The 24,219-nt window shown below is 41.4% G+C and overlaps 1 protein-coding gene across 1 annotated transcript; it reads right to left on the bottom strand.

Moving 5' to 3' along the window:
- Positions 1-17,033: 17,033 nt before the first annotated feature.
- On the bottom strand, positions 17,034-19,413 carry LOC146545694 (uncharacterized). Its single transcript, XM_085215644.1, has one exon. The coding sequence runs from the start codon at positions 18,603-18,605 to the stop codon at positions 17,034-17,036; it is 1,572 nt and encodes a 523-aa protein (XP_085071770.1). The 5' UTR covers positions 18,606-19,413.
- Positions 19,414-24,219: the final 4,806 nt, after the last annotated feature.

Here is a 24,219-nt window from a genome sequence, read left to right as displayed (position 1 = left end):
TGAAGATGATGGACATGATTTTTTTTCTAGAATCATAATGCAGTATTAAGTTGTCTGGATGAGAAGCTGTGAGATATGGTTTAGTAACTTGTGGTAGCAGTGGTAATAAGAAGACGATTGGACTAGATGATCTTATAGGTCATTTCCAACCTTGTGATTCTATGATTCTATGATTCTAATTCGGGGGAGGTGTTTGAAATCTCAGGAAACAAAGAGTTTTAGATGAAAAAAAAAAAAAAAATTAATTGCTAATGCATGCTGCACATGATTTAGTAATGGGTTTCAGCAGGTCATGTTGATTTCTAATCTAGATTATTCTGCCTTTTTTTTTTTTTTTTTTTTTTTTCAGTTTATGCAGCCAAAATTGTTTTAACAAGGCTTATCAACTGAATGTTGTATGTTCTTGAAAAACTGCAATGTGTACTATGTGTACACTATACTTACTATTACATCTATTCAGGCTATCATCCCATTTCTACTAATTTAAAGTTTTGCTTCCCTATTGTTTCTCTAAATGAATAATGCTCTAAAAATGAATAACATTGTCCAATTTATATATTTCTTTTTAACCTTTTTAGAAAAAAAAAAGAACTGAAATAAGGTGATAGTCCCTTTTTTGTTTGTTTTTTTTGGGGGGGAAATTGTTTTTGTTGTTGTTGTTGTACATTTGTTTGGGAGTAATTATATTTTTTTGATTGTTTGCTGTTTTGCTGCTGTTTTGTGTTTGGAGGGTGTAAATAATTAGAACTTGGGGTTCTATTTGAAAAATTATTGGGGCAAAACAACTGTCTGAAAAGAAGATGAGCTCACTTCTTTTCGTATTACTTCTGGGAAATATGGATGCAGTCACAGATGAAAGTTTAATTACATAACAATAACTATATATATATAAATTCATTTGGGGAACACAGCTGAATAAAGGAATGCACAGAATAGCAGTTCAGGCCTGGTATTCTCTCTGCAATTCTCAAATACTGTCCTCTAAATAACAGTACACAATTTAGTATCTCAAGTTTCAACAGATGCCTGTGTTTAAATTCTATCTCAAATGCTAATATTAGATTGGAATGAATTGTTTTGTAGGCTCTGGTGACAATGCTGATTAGATCTAGATTGATTATAATGACTGGTTTGAAGCTACTTCACATATAAGCCTCTGATTGTACCCACCTAAATTCAGGTATTACAATTTGAGACTGAATCACTTTGTTTCTAAGCCAGTACATATTTATGATTCAGTTCAGTTGCTCAAATGTAGACATCTAGCACCATCTGAGATTAGATGTACGCAAATTATCCTCCTAATGTTATATGGTTCTAGCAGGACTCAGATTCCAACAGGTCTCTGCTGTTTCTGTCTGTCAATCTCTGGTATTTTCTGTTTTACCCTACAGCGTCCTATCCTATGTGATTGCATCTATATAGGTAAAATTAACTTAGTTGTAAAATAGCATGTGGTGCCCCCTGAGAAGTTTCTTGGGAAGTTGTCCTAGCTATTTAAGCTGGCTTCCAATTTCTGCTTCAGAAAATTAAAGGCATCTTACAGACCCTGTGCTGTACTTGACAGCTCTGTCTCTGTGTCCCAGGTTTATTTATTTTTTCTCATGATCACACAATACTGGGGATTTTGACATAAGCATGTATTGATTCTAAGAACAATACAATTGACAGCTTCATTAGATCTGATGTTAAGTTGTTGCCTCAGATACACTGTTGCACTGCTTTCAGATTCAGATCAATAATCAAGCTTGGCCTGTGCAGCACAGTTTTGACTCATTCCCTCCTTGGGTGAGGACATCGTTTGTATTTCAGATGTTCTTTCTGAGAAGAAATTCTTCCCAAACTGAAACTACCTTCGCACAATTTAAGGCCATTCCCTCTTCTCCTATTGCCAGTAACTTGGGAGAAGAGGTTTACCCCTACCTTACTACAACTTCCTTTCAGGTGGTTGTAGAGAGTGATAAGGTCTCCCTGAGCCTCCTCCTCTCCAGACTAAACAATTTCAGTTCCCTCATCCAGTACTCATAAGATTTGTGTTCCAAGCCCCTCATAATCTTCGTTGCCCTTCTCTGGATACTCTCCAGGGTTTTGATGTCTTTCTTGTAGTGAAACGACCAAAACTGAACACAGTAATTGAGGTGCAGCCTCACCAGAGCTGAGTACAGGGAGATAATTACTTCCCTGGTCCTACACAATTTCTGATACAAGACAGGATATCATTGGCCATCTTGGCCATCTAGGTACACTGCTGGCTCATGTTCAGCTAACTACCAGCTAACACCACCAGATCATTTTCCTCCATTCAGCTTTTTAGCCACTCTTCCCTTTGTCATGGTTCTATGATTTTTGGTTATCAGTATTCCATATCATAACATCATGTAATGCACTGGGGGTTTGACTGCTGATGCTCAAGTTCCGGTTGCCTGTCTGGAGGAGAAGAAGAACTACATTTCCCCAGAGGGCTTTGCAGTCAGCGAGGAGATATAACTCCTGGCAAGGTCACCTGATGCTCTCTTCTTTGCTTGCGCTTCTTCGTCTGCGCTTCTCCACCTGCGCTTCTCCGTCTGCGCTTTTTCATCGGCTCAACTGGACTGCACTTCTCATCTCAGCATTGTGGTGAGGCCGATCCACCTTCCAGACACACACTCTCTCTCATTATATTCTTCTGATACTATATTTAGTAAATTAGTTTGTTTCACCTCAGATTGTTGCCGCTGTTTTCAATTATTTTGGGGTCCCCTATTTTCCTTTTCTGGGGGTGCGGATCCGTGGATCTCTCCACCCTTCTAGTCACGGAACCGGACCAAACCAGCCCATAAACCACTGACACCCTTTGCCTGCAGAAATGAATGGGGTTGTTGTGACCAAAGTGCAGGTCCAGACAGTTGGTCTTGTTGAACTTCATCCCATTGACTTCAGCCAATTGATCTAGTCTGTCTAGTCCCTTCTGTAAGACTTTCCACTCTCATGCAGATGAGCACTTTCCCCAGCTTGGTGTAGTCTGCAAGCTTACTGAGGTGCACTCAATTTCTTAATCTAAATCATCAATAACGATATTAAATAGGATGGTCCCCAATACCAGCCCCTGGGGGACACAACACACGATCAGTTGCCAGCTGGATATAATGTGAAGAGACGTAAGAATGGGGCTGTTCTGGCCTAGGAGCACTTCTTCCTGGCCGCTGAAACCCAGCTCTGTGCCTAGGAACCTGGAGTCTCTGCCCAGGCTGAGTGTTGCAGCTGCTTTCTCTGTTGCAGGCTCAGCCATTAGTGGCTTTGAGTACACATCCTGGAGACAGACAGCCAAGACAGACATACAAACACAAACACACACATGTACACATACACACGAGAGAGACAGAGTGTCCAAAAACCAAAGGCTTTACTCTAAAGCTGAAAGTGAGATGAGCAGAAGGGCAAAAGAGAGAGGAATGTCTTGTGATCTGTGAAGAGCTTTATCCATCCCTCTGAACAGAAAACAGAAACAGAACTATGCAAAGTCAAGTAGTTTTGTGTAGCTTCAAATAAACACTCAAAATCTCGAAGAATTAATTAATCTCTCCATTGAGCTGTATTTTGTTTATTAGGAAATAAGCCTCCTATAATGTTGAAAAAATATGGAGAGAATGATGTTCAAGAATTCACACAATGTCGTAATTTGTAATGGAAAAATACAAAAGTTTGAAACAAGCTGCATGTATGTGATTTGTCATTTGAATTATTCCTCCACAATGAATGCAGATATGTAGAAACTTTATGCCTTTATTAATGTATTGGAGTTGGCTTTAAATGTACAAAACATAAATTACAAGCTAAAAAAATTAAAAAAAAGGCATTTAAAAGACACTAAGTCTCCTAATTTTATACTATTGATACAAAATATTATATTATGGATATGAAAGTGGAATTATTTGTCTCCCTCTTCTTTTCCTTTCTCTATTCTACTCTACTTCAGTTATGATACACTGTTTAAATTTATACAAAATACAAATGTGCTAACTTCACCCTAAAATCTCTAGTCCTCATCACATTCTTTGAGGAGTTACTGTCAGTTAGGAGAAATAACATGCAAAAATAAAGATTTATCATCACTGTAAGTTATGAATCCTATTTAAGTGCTGTATTTATTTCACCAGTGGCAATAAAAAGTGTAAGAAAACTGGTCTCTTGTCCATAGTCATTTTTCACTAGCATCTGCAATTTACTAGTAACGAGAATCAGCTACTAAACACATATTTTCTTCAATAAGGCTGAAGAGAACCATGATACGAAATGTTGATGGAATGTGAATCAGAAGATATGCCTTGTTTTTTAGGAACATTTAAATGTATTGAAAGTTTTCATTAACACGAAATAGTAACAATAGAAAATATTTACATTTTTGAAACCATTAAAACCAAATCATAGAATTTATTTTATTGAACTTTTTATTAATAAGCTTTCTTACTAGAACTAATTTTCTTCCAAAATCATTTTGTAATGATTCAAATGTATAGCATAATTATTCCCCTAAAAATAAAATAAAATAAAATAAATAGAATTAATTGTTTCGTACTACAATATTTTTCAGTACATTCAATCAGTAGAATATTATCTAATATCTAGAATTCCGCTGTTCATTCTAATCACATTAGTGCCTGCGTTAGCCAGCACATGTTCTAAAACACAAGCAAGTGGGATTCCCTTTATTTGTGTAGTACATTTAGGACTAAATCCATGTTAATTTATGTCTCTTATTTCCTTTCTCATTTTTCAATTCCCTTTATTTTAATTCTTGCTACCAAAAGAAAAACACACTAAACAGTCATTAACATATTTAAATAATAAATGCACTAAATACAAGGTGATATGCACCAAGTTTTAGATCTTTTTCCTTTTTGAAATGTTTAGTTTGCAATAACCTTAGACACAACAAACTAGCATCTCAGTCCCAAAGAAAGCATGTAAATACACTCAAAGTATGAATATTTGCAGTTATACAATCTCAATCATAATAATGGAGTAAATGCACTCATATACCTGAAGAACATATGCAGTAAGAGAGGGGGATTCATATCTACCAATATTTAAATTCGTGCCCTGATCTTCATTAATCTACTTATATACAGCAATGAAAAAGAAAGACTGTAAGGTAAACTATTTCAATAAGAACCATTTAAGACTTCTAATTTGGAGTTCACAAAATTTTTAAATATTGGCTTCTAAATTTTAATATAATTTTTTTGTAATGAATATTATCAAGTTCCAGGGGGACCTTGCAGTGGCCTTCGAGTACCTGAAGGGGACCTGCAGAAAAGCAGGGGAGAGACTTTTTATAAGGGCACAAACTGACAGAACAAGTGGAAATGGCTTTAAACTGGAAGAGGCTAGATTTATGCTAGATATCAGGAAGAAATTATTTAGTGTGAGGCTGGTGAGACACTGGAACAAGTTGCCCAACAAGGCTGTAAAATGCCCCGTCCCTGGAAGTGTTCAAGGCTGGGCTGGATGGAGCTTTGAGCAACCTGGTTGAGTGGGAGGTGTCCTCACCTAGTAGAGGGATTGTTACTAGAAGATCTTAATGGTTATGTTTCTATGAGCCTGAGATTTTGACTTGCCCACATTCTATCCTTTTATAATCTTTCCTAGTCCTCTTAGATAGTGTTACAATGGTTTTTAAAATATTTTATAATAATTCTAATAATATGATTTCTAAAAACAAGATATGACTAGTGTTTTTTAAGACATCTTTCCATCTGTTGTCATGCTATGTACCACTGATATTCAAATTGTATGAATTATCCTGGGAATACTATGCCATTTAAGATATAATTATGAGAATAATGTATCTATTATTTTAGCTTTAAAATGAGATAAATTCATTTTATCATAGAGCTTCTTAAAAGCTTTAGATTTATATTTGGCTCTATTTTCTCTTGGATTCTTGTAGGTGGTGTTCTTAGTCAAAGGTAATGTGAATTACCTGACAGTGAAAACACCTGTACAGTCATACTTTCTTCTCAAGATATATAAAAAATATCACGTGCTTCCAGTGTTGATTTTTCACAGAGTTCTTAACAGTGCTGGTAAGCATCCTTGACAATCTGACTCCAGACATTATTTTTACATTAAAAGGAAAAAAAAAGAAAAAAAAAAAAGAACTTAGACAATGATCTTCAGTGATCGAGAGAGTCTTTAGGTCATTGCATTTATAGTTGACTGAAAGACTTACATATTGGCTTTTTATTCAACATTTAAAATGTGCCTGCAGGATTGAAAGATTTTTAGAGTCAGTGTGAATGAGAGGAGGAAGACAAGGGCAACTGTACAAAAAATGTTGCTGTCAGAAGGTGTTCTACAACATTAAGGAGTTCAGTGCATAAAAGGGACTTGTCTGCTGAGCTGAAAAATGTAGTAAGAGCTTCAGATTTCTAACAGAGCTTTAGAAAAGTACAACTAAGAGCAGGTAACTTTACTATAAATACGAACTTCAAAAGATACCTTTTAGTCCATAAGTGCCAAAGAAAATCTGAAAAGACCAATTTCAGCAATTTTTCTGCATTAAAAAACTTAAAATAATACTGGAAAGAGAGTGGGTTATGACAAAACCAGAGTTACTGGTATATACAAAGTAGTGGGTTTCTAAAGAGAACTTCTTTGAATCACTCTTTTGTAAGACACACTATCCACCCAGTATGAGTTAAATAGTGTTATAGGCTAACAGAAATTAGGTTAAAAGACTGTTCATATTTGTTAGGAAGTCAATAACTTGCAAAAATTAGAAAACCCACAATAAAGTTCTATCTGTGAAATTAATTTGGTTCTTCTGTGTATGTATGGTCTTTAATTGACTTTTCTCATGGCTTTTCCAGAGGCACCACTGAGTACATAGAACAGGTTGTGTAAACTTGGCAAGTAACTACTTGGCAATTTCCCTTCCCTTCCCTTTTAAAAATATGCCTTATTTAAGACACAATATTCAAATTCATAGAATATAGGAATAATTAGTACTAGAATTTCTTGGGAAATTCTTCACTTGGGAAGAATATAGAAATGTTGTCAGGGCCTGCAGGGATGCGATGAGGAAGGCTAACGCCTGCCTGGAATTGAATTTGGCAAAGGTGATAAAGGATAATAAAAAAGGCTTTTAAAGTATGTTAACAGTAAAAGGAAGACTTAGGGAGAATGTGGCTCCCCTACTAACTGAGGAGGGTGTTCTGGTAATGGGGGATGCTGAGAAGGCAGAGATACTGAATGCCTTCTTTGCTTCTGTCTCCAGTGAAAAAGCTCTCCCTCAGGAATCTCAGACCCTAGAGGTTAGTTGGAGGGTCTGGGGAATGGAAGACTTCCTTTTAGTCAGGGAAGAGGCAATCCGAGAGCACCTAGGCAACACCAAAGTTCATAAATCAATGGGACCTGATGGGATGCATCCATGGGTGCTGAGGGAGCTAGCGGAGGTGATTGCTGAACTGCTCTCTGTCATCTTTGAGAGGTCTCAGAGAATGGGGGAGGTCCCTGAAGACTGGAGGATAGCCAATGTCACTCCGGTCTTCAAAAAGGGCAAGAAGGAAGATCCGAGTAATTACAGGCCAGTTAGCCTCATCTCTGTCCCTGGAAAGGTGATGGAACAGCTTGTGCTGGATGCCATCTCCAGACAACTGGGAGAAAAGGAGGTTATCAGGAGTAGTCAGCATGGGTTCACCAGGGGGAGGTGATGCTAGACCAACCTGGTGGCCTTCTATGATGCTGTCACACGCTGGGTGGATGGGGGAAGAGCGGTAGATGTAGTCTACCTTGATTTTAGAAAGGCATTTGATACTGTCTCCCACGACATCCTTGTAACAGAGCTGAGGAAGTGTGGGATAGATGAGTGGACAGTGAGGTGGGTTGAGAACTGGCTGACTGGCAGAACACAGAGGGTCATCATTGCCGGTGCAGAGTCCGGTTGGAGACCTGTAATCAGCAGTGTCCCCCAGGGGTCTGTGCTGAGCCCAGTCTTGTTCAACATCTTCATCAGTGACCTTGATGAGGGGATAGTGGCCACCCTCAGCAAGTTTGCTGATGATACAAAGTTGGGAGGATTGGCTGACACACCTGAAGGCTGTGCTGCCATTCAGCAAGACCTGGACAGGCTGGAGAGCTGGGCAGTAAGAAACCGGATGAGGTTCAACAAAAACAAGTGTAGGGTCTTACACCTAGGGAGGAATAATTGCATGCACAATGCAGGCTGGGGGATGAGCTGCTGGAGAGGAGCTCTGCAGAGAGGGACCTGGGCATCCTGGTGGACGACAGGTTGGCCATGAGCCAGCAGTGTGCCCTTGTGGCCAAAAAGGCCAATGGCATTCTGGGGTGCATTAAGAAGAGCGTGTCCAGCAGGTCGAGGGAGGTGATCCTCCCTCTCTACTCTGCCCTGGTAAGGCCTCATCTGGAGTACTGTGTCCAGTTCTGGGCTCCCCAGTACAAAAAAGACAGGGATCTCTTGGAAAGAGTCCAGCGGAGGGCCACAAAGATGGTGAAGGGCCTGGAGCATCTCCCCTATGAAGAAAGGCTAAGTGACCTGGATCTGTTTAGCCTTGAGAAAAGAAGACTGAGAGGGGACCTGATCCAGGTCTAAAAATATCTAAGGTGTGGGGGGCAGAGTGGCGAGGCCAGACTGATTTCAGCAGTGTGTGGAGACAGGACAAGGGGAAACAGCCAGAAACTGCAGCATAGGAAGTTCCACACAAATGTGCGTAAGAACTTTACGGTGAGGGTGACGAAGCACTGGAACAGGCTGCCCAGGGAGGTTGTGGAGTCTCCTTCTCTGAAGATATTCAAGACCCGCCTGGACGCCTACTTGTGCGACCTGGTATAGGGAACCTGCTTTGGCAAGGGGTTTGGATTCAATGATCTCTAGAGGTCCCTTCCAACCCGTACGATTCTGTGATTCTGTGATACTTCTTGGCCCCCTTTATTATAATGTGCAACATTATATTAAGCACTGGTGAATGCACAAGTGATACACTTATGCATGCATAATTCTTTCCACTGTACATATAAAGAAAAAAAGCACAGTGATTTTTCTCTATCATTTATTCCCAAATTTCAGACATATAGTCTGCTTTTTTGTATTAAAATTATTGTTAATAATAATGATGAATTTGAATTATTTGAAGTACAGAAGAAATTGATTGCACTAACAGCTCTGATTGTACATTTTGGCAAAGAGATTAATAAAAAATGACTAGTATCAGAATCTGGGGTAGTCTATTTAATAGCAGATAATCTGATCTGTCATTAAAGATGGGGTTCTGACCCTCTATCTGGACTTTATTTTAAACGTCCAATTTTAGACTCATAATAGTTTGAGTTCCTACCTTTATCATCGGAGTTCTGGGGACTTCTAAATATAGACTTTGACTGACATTTGAAATTTCTTAAGCATATGAGATTTCAGTTCTTGTCTGGCATATTTGGTTTATATTCATGGAAGTCTGAGGCGGCATTTAGAACCAAGGTCAGATTCGCTAAGATATCCATGTAAATGTCATCAGACACTTATGCGTGCACAAAACTGAATCTCACCCTTACTCACTGTACTTGAGGGAGTCTGAAGAGCTGTTAATTCATCGTAAAAATTAAATACAAAGTATCTTCAGCTGTATTCAGCTGATTGAAAATGTTGATGTCAGGTGCTGGATGACTGACTGTGAGATATCCTGTTCAGTCTGCAGTTGATGTTCCAAGAAGACATATGTCCCCTATAGTTCCTTTGACTATATCTACAAGACACATGGTATTGTCAAACATTCTTCAGATTTCAGACTGCACAGATACCTATATTTGGTATCTGAGTTGTGTCCCTTAAAGTATGGTTGATCTCATCTTGAGACAGGCATCAAACATTAGCTGTTTGGTTTTATATTGGAAATATTTTAGTGGACATTGAAACCTAGAGGATACATTTTGCATAGCAAGCCAGGAAAGAATATTCGGTATTGAAGTAGCATCCTGTTTATTTATTTATTTAATTTCCTAGGCTGACCATTGAGCTTTCTTTAGTACATACTTTTTTCCAAAATTGGAATCCTTTTCTCTCAGTCAAATTTCCTTCCCATTTCATCCCCCTGCTTTTCTTTCATTCTCTACACATACTGGTGCATTTATCAGTATTCTTATCCTTCTGCACATTCCAACAAATTGCACTTGACCCCTCACTGACCTACTTCACAGCATATACTTTGATATTGTCTATCTAATTCTCGTTTCACTCAGCTATTCTGCCTTTTTACATCAACTTTTTTCCTCAAGATATTCGCTGTTTTCCTCTCTGACACTGATTCATCATCAGATTGCCTATGTTATTTTCCCTTCCTTTCTATTTTCTACCGTATTTTCTTGAAATTTGAGTCACATAGTTTCTTTCTCTAGCATTTATTCCTTTAGCGTCATGCTATATCTTCTTCCCCACTATGTGAAAAACTATTAAAAATGTTAATTAAATAACTAAAAGTTGCTAACTAATATATACAGCTAAAGCTGTTTTTCTTCAGTGTCAGAAAGAGCAAAATCAACCATGAATAAAAAAGCTCTTTTTTCCCTGTCATCATAGCTTCCTGCAAGCTGATATTTTCCAAGGATAGATCTCTGCCTCTGGAATAATGGGTAGAATTTGCCAATTTTATACATCTCATAAGTTATATTCAAGTAAAATGTTAATTATTTGATAAATGTGCCAACAGCATCACAAAAACTGCTAGAATATCTGAAAAATATCTTGACAAATACACTTCAAAATGCTTGCATGTATGCATGCATAAAAAATGTTTGCTTTTTTTTCTGACATAAAATTAATAAGGAAAAAATGAAATACTTATCTTAGATAAAATTGGTTCTTTTTTGTTGTTGTCACTGTTTTGTCATCTGCATCTATCTTTATTTTTGATCTTCTGTTTTTACTCCCTTACACAATACAGAATGAGGAGCTGATGACTATGCACTCACAGCTTTAAGACTCTCGCCTTATAAGCCTATTTATCTTGGATGAAATACTTTCAAACTGTTCAAAACAGATCCAAGTGATAAGTTAGCACTTACGCAATCTGATCAGAGCTGAGATTTTGAACTTATTCTCTGTCCTTCATTCATCTGTCATTTAATTTAATTGAATTTGAGTTACCATGTCTAAATTTTAGTAGCTGAATTGAACCAATGACTCTAAAGTTTTGTTTCCCAATTATAGATACCTCAAAGTGGCTAAATGTCACAATTTGTGAGCTAGGTATTTGAATGATCATCGCTGTTAATGGAGATCTAATCAATACTGTTCAACAATGAGAAGTTCATTGCACTGTGCAATAAACTTACACTCTTACTAAATTTATTAATATTAACAATATTAACAATCCAGCTTTAAGGCACTGTGGATCATACACATATATTGAAGTTCAGTTAAAAAAAAAAAAAGATACAAAGGAAAATTACTAGAAATATTGATCTGAGTTTTACAAAAGAACTATAAAACAATGCATTAGTACATTCCGCGCAACCAGCAAATGATCAAGGAGGGTGAAGTTAACAACACATATCTTAGGGATACACCATAATGCACAAAACAAATTGTATCTGTTGTTATGCAAAGACAAATTCAAAGCATACGGATTTATTCTTTCCCATTTGACATTCACAGTTGTTCCTTGAATGGCTGTGCATTGAAGACATCTCTCTTCAGAGAGGGTGGTACATGTCCCTTGATCTTTCCATATGTTTGCATAACAGGAAATTACAATTTTCATGAAGAAAATTTTCAAGCTACGGCAGGGGAGATTCAAGCTGGACATTAGGAAGTATTACTTTTCAGAAAGGGTGGTCAGGCACTGGAATGGACTGCCCAGGGAGATGGTGGAGTCACCGACCCTGCGGGTGTTCAAGGAAAGACTGGATGTTGTGTTGAGGGACATGGTTTAGTGGGAGCTATTGGTAATAGGTGAACGGTTGGACTGGATGATCTTTTAGGTCTTTTCCAACCTCGGTGATTCTATGATTCTATGATTCTATGATTCTATGATTCTATGAATTCAGAATGCATTCACCAAAATTTTAACAAGAAACTTCTTGAAGCCAAATCATCTATATTCTCATTTAAGATAATATAATATTTGTGGGCAAAATTGATTATATAGCAGGTGATAAAGATATTACATTATCTTTGAAAAATAATGAAAAAAATAGTAATATTATTCCCAGTGTGATTGTGGATACCCCCTCCCTGGAAGCATTTAAAGCCAGGCTTGATGGGACTATGAGCAGCCTGGTCTAGTGGGAAGTGACGCTGCCTATAGCAGGAGAGTAAGAACTAGATGATCTTAAAGGTCCCTTCCAACCCAACCCAAGCCATTTTATGATTCTATGAAAAATACATTATGAAAAAAAACTACAAAGATGACTATCAGACATATTTTAAAATTAGAAGTATTGTCACTTATTTGCACTGTTATTTCTTGAATATTCGTAAAATTATATTGAGAAGAAGGGTTAAGGGAGGAAGAATATCTGTTACTCAAAAGCATAAAGAGATATTTCATCATACTGAGGGACATCAGGTACATATTATATTGCACAGTATTAAAGTGTATTGCCTGCATGACATCTCTTAACAAAGTAAAGACACTTTTAAAATACAAAACAGTTAATATCTATCAATTACTTTTGAAATTATTGTTTACATCATTGTTCTCTGTCACTAAGACAAACTCCATGCTTTCATCGAGCCCATTTACTATAAGCTTACTCTGCAACAAAAGACATCCAACAGATTTATCTGTCTCTTATAATTCCTTTGTTTCTTATGTACCAGATGAGAAATTATTTCTCTTTTAAAATCAGCTTATTTCAGATTCTCTATCTTCTTCCTGCTGAAACATGTGGAATGAACCACTTTAGCTGTTCACTGGTAATATAAAATGAACTTTTATGCATCCAAATTATTTTTTACAAAATTCAGTCTGAAGAGGTTAATTATCTATTTTACAGAATCACAGAATCACAGAATTGTAGGGGTTGGAAGGGACCTCTAGACATCATCGAGACCAACCCCCCTGCCAAAGCAGGTTCCCTACACCAGGTCGCACAGGTAGGTGTCCAGGCGAGACTTGAATATCTCCAGAGAAGGAGACTCCACAACCTCCCTGGGCAGCCTGTTCCAGTGCTCCGTCACCCTCACCGTGAAGAAGTTCTTACACACACTCGTGCAAAACTTCCTATGCTGTAGCTTACGTGCATTTCCCCTCGTCCTGTCTCCACTGTCACGGAGTTAACGAGATCAATCTACACCCGTGACAGGGGGGCGGTAGACCCCTGCCCTCCCCTTCCCAGCCCACAAAATGGGAAGGAAGGGAGGAAAACAAAAAAACAGCGGCAACAATCTATGGAGGAAAACTTATTTTACTAATTATGATATCGGAATGCAAGATAACACAATATAATACAATCTGATTGAAATTGAGACTAATAAATCAAACAAAACAGGAGAGAGAGAGAGAGTTCCCGATACCGATTCAAACCTGAAAAGCTTGGAACGGCCAGGAAAGCACCCTCCAGCACCCACTGCCAGGCAGTAAGAGACCGCCCCACCCGGAAGGGTCAGATCCCATGACTTCTGTAACGTATAGGGATAGGTGCCTGGAATTGGAGCATTAACACTTTAACTCCCAGTATACTACATGATGTATTGATGCGGAATACTGAGAACCAAACGAAAACAAAAAAAAAATATAAAACCATGACATTCCACCCCTTATTCTACATCACTACATCATGCTTAATTTATATACATATATAAGCGAAAAAGATGATTAAAATGCATTACACACACACACATATACATAGAATTATCGACTGCACTCCCCCAGCATCAAGTTTCCTTGTGGTACACATTGAACATCCCCGTTTTTTTGCATTACCCACCAAGTGGTCCCAGGTCCCTGGGCAAAAACAGTACCACGGAGTGGGTTGCCCTTTCCAGAAGCTGGAAGAACCCAAACTGCTTTTCCCAACATGTTCTTTACATGTACAACAGGGACTTTATCTCCGTCTACAGTAAGTAGGGAGCTGGATTGGGTAGGACCATCACGATTGATAGATCCTCTGGTATTGACTAACCAGGTGGCTTCTGCCAAATGCTTCTCCCAGTGTTTAAATGTACCGCCTCCCATTGCTTTCAGCATAGTTTTTAACAACCCATTGTATCGTTCAATTTTACCAGAGGCTGGTGCATGGTAGGGAATATGGTAAATCCACTCAATGCCATGATCTTTGGCCCAAGTATTTACAAGAGAATTTTTAAAATGAGTCCCATTATCTGACTCAATTCTTTCTGGGGTACCATGTCGCCACAGGACTTGTTTCTCAAGACCTAATATGGTATTTCGGGCGGTAGCATGGGGTACTGCATAGGTTTCAAGCCACCCAGTTGTTGCCTCCACCATAGTAAGCACATAACATTTACCACTGCGAGATCGTGGCAAGGTGATATAATCAACCTGCCATGCCTCTCCGTATTTATACTTTAGCCATCGCCCTTCCCCCCAGAGAGGTTTCATCCTTTTGGCTTGTTTGATTATGGCACATATTTCACAATCATGAATAACCTGTGCAATAGCGTCCATAGTTAAGTCCACCCCTCGGTCTCTAGCCCATTTATGTGTCGCATCTCTCCCTTGGTGACCCGAGGTCTCATGGGCCCATCGAGCTAAAAATAATTCACCCTTGTTCTGCCAGTCCAGGTCTATTTGGGCCACCTCAATTTTGGCAGCTTGGTCTACCTGATGGTTATTTTGCTGTTCTTCTGTAGCCCAACTCTTGGGCACATGAGCATCTACATGACACATCTTTACAACCATATTCTTTGTTCGGGCGGCAATATCTTTCCACAATTCAGCAGCCCAAATAGGTTTACTCTTTCTTTGCCAGTTACTTTGCTCCCACTGCTGTAACCATCCCCATAGAGCATTTGCCACCATCCACGAGTCAGTGTAAAGATAAAGCATTGGCCACCTCTCCCGTTCAGCAACATCCAAGGCCAGCTGGACAGCCTTTACCTCTGCAAATTGGCTCGATTCTCCTTTTCCTTCAGTGGCCTCTGCAACTTGTCGTGTGGGGCTCCACACAGCGGCTTTCCATCTGCGATGCTTTCCCACAATACGACATGATCCATCTGTGAACAGGGCATATTTCTTTTCATTTTCTGGTAGTTCATTGTATGGTGGGGCCTCTTTTGCACGTGCTACTTCTTCTCCTGGTGATGTTCCAAACTTTTTGCCTTCAGGCCAGTCCATGATCACCTCTAGGATTCCTGGACGGTTGAGATTCCCCATCCGCGCTCGCTGCGTAATCAGCGCAATCCACTTACTCCAAGTGGCATCGGTAGCATGATGGGTGGAGGAACCCTTTCCCTTAAACATCCAGTTCAGCACTGGCAGCCGAGGTGCCAGAAGAAGCTGCGTTTCAGTACCGATTACTTCAGAAGCAGCCCGAACCCCCTCATACGCGGCTAAGATCTCCTTTTCAGTTGGAGTGTAGCCCTCTTCTGACCCCCTGTAAGCTCGACTCCAGAATCCCAGGGGTCGGCCTCGGGTCTCTCCTGAGGCTCTCTGCCACAAACTCCAAGTGGGACCTTTCTCTCCAGCAGCAGTGTAGAGGATGTTCTTTATACCCTGTCCCATTCGTACTGGCCCTAGGGCCACGGCACGGGCTATTTCCTGTTTAATCTGTTCAAAAGCCTGCTGCTGCTCTGGGCCCCATGTAAACTCATTCTTCATTCGCGTCACATGATAAAGGGGACTTACAATGAGGCTGTAGTTTGGAACATGCATTCTCCAAAAACCCACTACGCCCAGGAACGATTGTGTCTCTTTCTTATTAGTGGGTGGAGACATGGCACTGATTTTGTCAATCACATCTGTTGGGATGTGACGACGGCCATCTTGCCACTTTATACCTAGGAACTGAATCTCCTGAGCAGGTCCTTTCACTTTGCTCCGCTTAATAGCAAAACCAGCACACAGAAGAATTTGGATTATTCGCTCTCCTTTCGTGAAGACTTCTTCTGCTGTGTCGCCCCACACAACGATATCATCAATGTACTGCAGGTGCTCAGGAGCACTGCCTTGTTCCAATACAGTTTGGATCAACCCATGGCAAATGGTTGGGCTGTGTTTCCACCCCTGGGGCAAACGGTTCCAAGTATACTGAACGCCCCTCCATGTGAAAGCAAACTGTGGCCTACATTCTTTGGCCAAAGGAATGGAAAAGAAGGCATTAGCAATGTCAATGGTGGCATACCATTTGGCTGCCTTTGACTCTAGTTCATATTGGAGCTCTAACATGTCCGGCACAGCAGCACTCAGTGGGGGTGTGACTTCATTCAGGCCACGGTAGTCCACCATCAGTCTCCATTCTCCACTGGCTTTACGTACTGGCCATATGGGGCTGTTAAAGGGTGAGTGAGTTTTGCTGATCACTCCCTGATCCTCTAGTTGACGAATCAACTTATGAATGGGGAGCAAGGAATCCCTATTGGTGCGGTACTGCCGTCTGTGCACCGTTTTTGTGGCAATCGGTACCTGTTGCTCTTTTACTTGCAGCAACCCCACAGCAGACGGATCTTCTGATAGGCCAGGCAAAACAGACAGCTGCTTAATGTTGTCTGTGTCCACAGCAGCTATCCCAAAGGCCCACCGATACCCCTTAGGATCCTTGAAATGCCCCCTTCTGAGGTAATCGATACCTAGTATACATGGAGCCCCTGGGCCAGTTACAATAGGATGTTTTTGCCAGTCCTTACCAGTGAGGCTTATCTCAGCCTCCAACACAGTCAATTCTTGAGAGCCTCCAGTCACCCCGGAAATATGGATTGATTCTGTCCCTTCATGACTCGAGGGCATCAGAGTGCACTGTGCACCAGTATCCACCAGTGCCTTATATTTCAGTGGTTCTGACGTGCCAGGCCATCGAATCCACACAGTCCAATATACTCGATTATCCCTTTCCCCCCCCTGGCTGAAGGCAGGGCCTCTCTATTCATTACCTGTGATAAGTGGAGCAACTGCACTGGTGATTGATCTGCTTTGTAATTCTTTCACCCGTGCTCGTAGTACAGGAGTAGCTTGGTCGTGCCATTTTCTCATGTCTTCTCCATGGTCACGTAGGTAACGCCACAAGGCAATTCGCGATGTATTGTTCCTCACTGGAGCCGGAAAGCGTTTGCTTTTAATAGCTGAGATTTTTGATGGTGCCCATGAGTAGGGAGGTTCATCGTCGTTAGTTAGGATTCGCATTAGTTTGATCAGCTCCTTCAGTAGACTCTTTTGATTATCCTGATCTTCACTGGGCACTTCTGATACTGGCACAGGTTTGTCACGATTAATCAGTTGAGATATTTGCTCCTGCATTTCATTCAGTTGGTTCGTTACTTGTGAGATGGCAGCAATGGAAGCGTGAGTTGGGGGTAGCTGTTGTTCGTAGTTTTGGAGCGTAAGAATCAATTCAAAAACTAAGGGTATTCTCTCTTGTTCCCGGTATCTGTCATTAGCTGACAGTAGTGTACCGGCATATCTGTCTGGTGCTGTTGTTATGAGTCTCTGCCATATCTCAGGCGTCGTCCTCACTCTCTCAGGATCGCGTTCTTGTCGTGGGTGGTTAGGAACAAAGTTAGGGTCGAACAGCATTTCCACCACAGCCATTTCCCTCAAGTACTGGATACCCTTTTCAACTGTATCCCATCTTTTCATCACAGGCTTCAAGCCGTCTTTGAAGCGATACCTTTCTTTCACGGCTATTAGCACTCGTTCCCAAAGGGAGGCAGACTCATCCAAACATCGACCAATTCCTCGATCAATAGCTGGGTCTCTGGCAATGGCTCCTAGTTGGCGAGCTTCATTACCATCTAGAAACAAGCTATTGGCCCCGCGGTCCCAACAACGAACCAACCAGGAAACAATAGTTTCATTCGGGCCCCGTGTGAACTCCTTTCTTGAACCTTGGATTTCAGTCATCTTCAGGGGCCGACGAGTAGTAATAAGGATGTCCTCATCATCAGTCTCTTCTGCATGTCTCTTAGTTTTTCCTTTTGCTTTTCGCGATGGTGGTGGTTCTGAGGAGGGCCCCTCGCCTGGATCTTCCTCCTCCTCCGCCTCCGCTTCTTCTTTTTTCCGTTCTAGACGCGTGGACACTCGTTTCCATTTCTTGCCTTCCACAGGAGCAACTGATATTGTTACTGGTGTCTCTTGTAACTGATCAGATTTGACTTGGAGATTCTCCACTTTGGCCTGAACCTCAGCTCGGAAACTCTCTCTCTCCAGAATAGTATTATATAGGGCGCGGTAAGCACAAGCCAAACCCCAAATAAGTTGTACCTCCTTAGAGTTATGTAAGCCGCGCTGTCCCTGACTCAAATACTGACTTAGTTTCTCAGGATCCCACAGATGTTCAAGTGTGAAATCCCATGACACTGCGGGTCCCCTTGCTTTTAAGATCTTTCCTAAACCTCTCCATATTCCCTGCCAGTCAGCACTCTCTGGTTCTGGAGGAGACTCCTTCCCTTTGTAAAGGAATATAATCACAATCCAGGAAAACAATAGCGCGCCCATGAGTATTAATTCAGAATTCGAAAACCGTCAGACAAACCGATAAGGAAGCCTGGAGACTGGTCTGAACGTTGTGCTGTTTGTAAAATTAGCCATTCCATCTGGGATGTGAATGTCAAAATTCAGACCATACCACATTGCATACAGGTACCATGCAGGTGTCTCCGTCAATGCCCTTAAGTAGTTATATATGAACATAATTCCACAACAAGTAATTATGGCCTTGACAATTTGCCAATAGGTTGAGAGTAACATGACGGTTTGTAAGCCTTTACTCAACACCCCCACAATGAAAAGTGGGTTCATTGCTGGTGTCTATTAAAACAGGGTTAATGAATTGAAACTGACAAGAAGAAGGAGGAAAAAGGGAAAAAAAAAAAAGAAAAAGGCACTACCCAGACTGAGCAGTGCTCAAAGTTTACAAATATCCCAGAACACTGGCAGCACGCCTAGTCTTTCAAGGTCAAGTTTTCCAGCACAGAAACCTAAACTACTGATAATGCTCCCTAACGAAGCTCTCTAAGAGCAGAGAGAGAGATTCGTTCTAAAAGCTAAGAAATAGAACTATGCCCGCATTCTCCACCAAAATCTGTCACGGAGTTAACGAGATCAATCTACACCCGTGACAGGGGGGCGGTAGACCCCTGCCCTCCCCTTCCCAGCCCACAAAATGGGAAGGAAGGGAGGAAAACAAAAAAACAGCGGCAACAATCTATGGAGGAAAACTTATTTTACTAATTATGATATCGGAATGCAAGATAACACAATATAATACAATCTGATTGAAATTGAGACTAATAAATCAAACAAAACAGGAGAGAGAGAGAGAGTTCCCGATACCGATTCAAACCTGAAAAGCTTGGAACGGCCAGGAAAGCACCCTCCAGCACCCACTGCCAGGCAGTAAGAGACCGCCCCACCCGGAAGGGTCAGATCCCATGACTTCTGTAACGTATAGGGATAGGTGCCTGGAATTGGAGCATTAACACTTTAACTCCCAGTATACTACATGATGTATTGATGCGGAATACTGAGAACCAAACGAAAACAAAAAAAAAATATAAAACCATGACATCCACGTACCACTGAAAAGAGACTGGCCTCGCCACTATGGCCGCCACTCCTCAGATATTTATAAACCTGGATCAGGTTCCCTCTCAGTCTTCTTTTCTCAAGGCTAAACAGACCCAGTTCACTTAGCCTTTCTTCATAGGGGAGATGCTCCAGGCCCTTCACCATCTTTGTGGCCCTCCGCTGGACTCTTTCCAAGAGATCCCTGTCTTTTTTGTACTGGGGAGCCCAGAACTGGACACAGTACTCCAGATGAGGCCTTACCAGGGCAGAGTAGAGAGGGAGGATCACCTCCCTCGACCTGCTGGACACGCTCTTCTTAATGCACCCCAGAATGCCATTGGCCTTTTTGGCCACGAGGGCACACTGCTGGCTCATGGCCAACCTGTCGTCCACCAGGATGCCCAGGTCCCTCTCTGCAGAGCTCCTCTCCAGCAGCTCATCCCCCAGCCTGCATTGTGCATGCAATTATTCCTCCCTAGGTGTAAGACCCTACACTTGCTCTTGTTGAACCTCATCCGGTTTCTTACTGCCCAGCTCTCCAGCCTGTCCAGGTCTTGCTGAATGGCAGCACAGCCTTCAGGCGTGTCAGCCAATCCTCCCAACTTCGTATCATCAGCAAACTTGCTGAGGGTGGCCACTATCCCCTCATCAAGGTCATTGATGAAGATGTTGAACAAGACTGGGCTCAGCACAGACCCCTGGGGGACACTGCTGATTACAGGTCTCCAACCGGACTCTGCACCGGCAATGATGACCCTCTGTGTTCTGCCAGTCAGCCAGTTCTCAACCCACCTCACTGTCCACTCATCTATCCCACACTTCCTCAGCTCTGTTACAAGGATGTCGTGGGAGACAGTATCAAATGCCTTTCTAAAATCAAGGTAGACTACATCTACCGCTCTTCCCCCATCCACCCAGCGTGTGACAGCATCATAGAAGGCCACCAGGTTGGTCTAGCATCACCTCCCCCTGGTGAACCCATGCTGACTACTCCTGATAACCTCCTTTTCTCCCAGTTGTCTGGAGATGGTATCCAGCACAAGCTGTTCCATCACCTTTCCAGGGACGGAGGTGAGGCTGACAGGCCTATAATTACCCGGATCTTCCTTCTTGCCCTTTTTGAAGACCGGAGTGACATTGGCTATCCTCCAGTCTTCAGGGACCTCCCCTGTTATCCAAGACCTCTCAAAAATGATGGAGAGCGGTTCGGCAATGACCTCCGCCAGCTCCCTCAGCACACGTGGATGCACCCCATCAGGTCCCATGGACTTGTGGACCTTAGTACTGCCTAGGCGCTCACGCACGTCCTCTTTCCTGACTAAAGGGAAGTCTCCCATTCCCCAGACCCTCTCCCTAACCTCCAGGGTGTGGGATTCCTGCGGGAGAGCCTTTTCACTGAAGACGGAAGTAAAGAAGGCATTCAGTATCTCCGCCTTCTCAGCATCCCCCGTTAATAGAACCCCCCCTCACTTAGTAAGGGGCCCACATTCTCTCTAGTTTTCCTTTTGCTGTTAACATACTTGAAGAAGCCTTTTTATTATCCTTTATCACTTTAGCCAGATTCAATTCCAGGTGGGCTTTAGCCTTCCTCGTTGCATCCCTGCAGGCCCTGACTACATTCCTATATTCTTCCCAAGTGGTCAGACCCTTTTTCCACATTTCATGGACCTTCTTCTTCCCTTTGAGCTTGCGCATGAGCTCCTTGCTCATCCACACAGGTCTCCTGCCACCTTTTCCCAATTTCTTGCTCACAGGGATGCACCGGTCCTGAGCTTGGAAGAAGAGCTGTTTAAATGCTGACCAGCTCTCACAGGCCCCCTTACCTTCTAACACCCGAGCCCACGGGATAGCTCCAAGTAGGTCCCGGAAGAGATCGAAGTTGGCTCTCCTAAAGTCCAGGGTAGCAATCCTACTTCTAGCTTTGCTTCTTCCACTCAGGATCTTGAACTCCACCATCTCATGATCACTACAACCCACTTTTAACCCACTTTATCTAAATTTTTGCTTCTTCAGATCATTCTTCATCTACTTAATAGAATGAAAATAGCTTCACCACACACACTACAGTAAAGAGTTTTCATTCTTTAAATGCAACAGCCAAATTATCTAGTTGTTATTAAACATAAATAAAAAATGTACATACTTATGCAACTGATCTTTTACAGGGAAAAAAGAAAAATCTGTCTATGTTAATGCTGTGCTTAAATAAAGCCATTACATTTCTTTGTAAGAAGATAAAGACAATTTAATCCGTCACCCAGAAACTTGCAAACAATTAACTTTAAATTAATGGACATTGTTTATTCATACTGGCAAAAAATAATCTGTGAAATTCCTTATGAGCTAAGTGTTGATTTGCAAAATACACCTATATGCAATCAATTATGTAATCTAAAAATATTATTCCAAGCAATCAACCTGTCAGACAAATACAAAAGACAAGGCAAACAAGCAAAACTAGATTTCCAAATCTATTCAGGATATTTACATGTTAAAACATCCTTAGGATTGTCCAGCTCAATGTGACCCTTTCACACGGAAAGATTCATCAAAATTACAGTAGTTTATGATTCATATCCTTTTTCACTGAAAGGAATTGACATGGGAGAGACCACTGTTATTTGCTTTACTACAAATTGAACATATTTCAAGTATGAACTGCTAATATTTTTTTATAATGTAATATATTGTCATCTCTTTGCATAGCAAGATCCTTGCAGGATAAAAGAATAAATTATCTGAAGAGCAAATTGTCATATCTTCCCTTTAGGCTGAGGAAACGTAATTAGTCATAAGAAGAACTCTGAATATCAGTACAGTCCACATACCTTGATGAGAAGATGAAACATGTTTGTGAATATATGTGCCACGAAATATGATCTTTAAAGACTATGTTTGAGAACAGTCACAGAATTCTAGATAGCTTCAATTCCTAAGAGATTAATGCCGATTATTTTGCTGAACAAAGAAAGACCTCTTGTGAAACCCCACTTGCAGTATTGTGTTCAGCTCCAAGGCCCTCAGCATATGAAGGTCATTAAACTGTTGGAAAGAGTGCAGAGGAGAACCATGAGGATAATCAGAGAGTTAGATTACCTCTCCCATGAAGACAGGCTGAGATAGTTGGAGTTATAACCTAAAGTCGAGCAGACTTCAAAAAGATCTTTTAGAAGTCTTTCAGTACATAAAGAAGACCTACAGAACAGCTGGAGAGTGAATACAGTGATAGGACAAGAAATAAGTTTTAAACTGAAAGAGAGTAAGTTTAGATTAGATATTAGGAAGAAATTATTTACTGTAAGGGTAGTAAGGCACTGGAACATGTTGCCCACAAAAGCTGTGGATGCGTCACCCCTGGAAGAGTTCAAGGTCAGGTTAGATGGCCCTGGGCAACTTAACCTAGGGGAAGATGTCTCTACCGATGTCACAGGTGTTGGAACTAGATGGTCTTTATAATTCCTTCCAACTCAAACCAGTCTTTGTTTCTATGATTCCATGATTCTGTGATTCTATGATTCTGATTCTATTTTATTCTTTTCACATTAGTTTGTCAATAGTTTACAGGCTGTTTCGACCTGGTTCCGTGATTAGCGGGGCGGAGGAATTTCACGAATCTGCACCTCCAGAAAAGGAAAACAGGGGACCCCAAAATAATTGAAAAACCAGCGGCAACAGTCTGAGGAGAAACAAACTAATTTACTAAATATGGTATCAGAATGCAAGATAACACACTATAATACAATATAATTAGATTTGAAGCTAATAAATCAAATATAATGAGACTGTCTGAAAGGTGGATAAGCCTCACCATAATGCTGAGGCGAGATGTGCAGTCTGGTTGAGCAGCAGGGAGGAGAGCCTGACAAAGAAGAGCCCATCGGGGGACCTTTCCAGGGGCTATATCTCCTCTCTGACCTCAAAGTCTCCTGCAGTATGTAGGTCTTTTTCTCTTCCAGACAGGTGCACGGAACTGGAGCATTAACAGTTCAATGCCCAGTGCACTACATGATGCTATGATGTGGAATATCAATAACAAAAAATCATAAAACCACAACATAGTCTGTTGTAGTAGGCGTTAACGAGGAATTGGGATGCGACGCGATAGGACCTCCTCTGCTCTGCTATGTAAGTCATGATGTGTGATTGAGGGGCATAGACAAAGCACATAGGATATATAAGTCGCTGTTTAGTCACAACAAACGCCATTTGCAGCATCCTCATATTGGTGTCCGTGTCGCAGTGGTCCTAGTGAGGGGAGATCGCTAGCCCCCAGCGGACTGGATCAAGAACGGGGACTACAAGTGGTGCCCCGTGTGAGGCGCATCGGCCCATCGCCCCCCTGATGTCCCCCGAGGTCTGGTGTGTGACCTGAGGTCTGAAGTGTGGCTTGATCCTGCGCAGGATGGAATCGGTTGTTAAGGTATTGTTGCAGTTGGGTAAGGACTACGGCAACAGGAATACGCCTTCTAAGAAGGAATTGGCTGCTGTAGTGTCCTGCTTGGAGCAGGAGGGGGTGTGTGAGGACCCCAGGGATATTTTGAAT

The sequence above is a fragment of the Meleagris gallopavo genome, chromosome 1 (assembly GCF_905368555.1).
Source record: "Meleagris gallopavo chromosome 1, MGAL_WU_HG_1.1, whole genome shotgun sequence".
NCBI lineage: Eukaryota > Metazoa > Chordata > Aves > Galliformes > Phasianidae > Meleagris > Meleagris gallopavo.
Note: the sequence above shows the minus strand (reverse complement) of the source record. Positions and strands in the feature narration are given on the sequence as shown.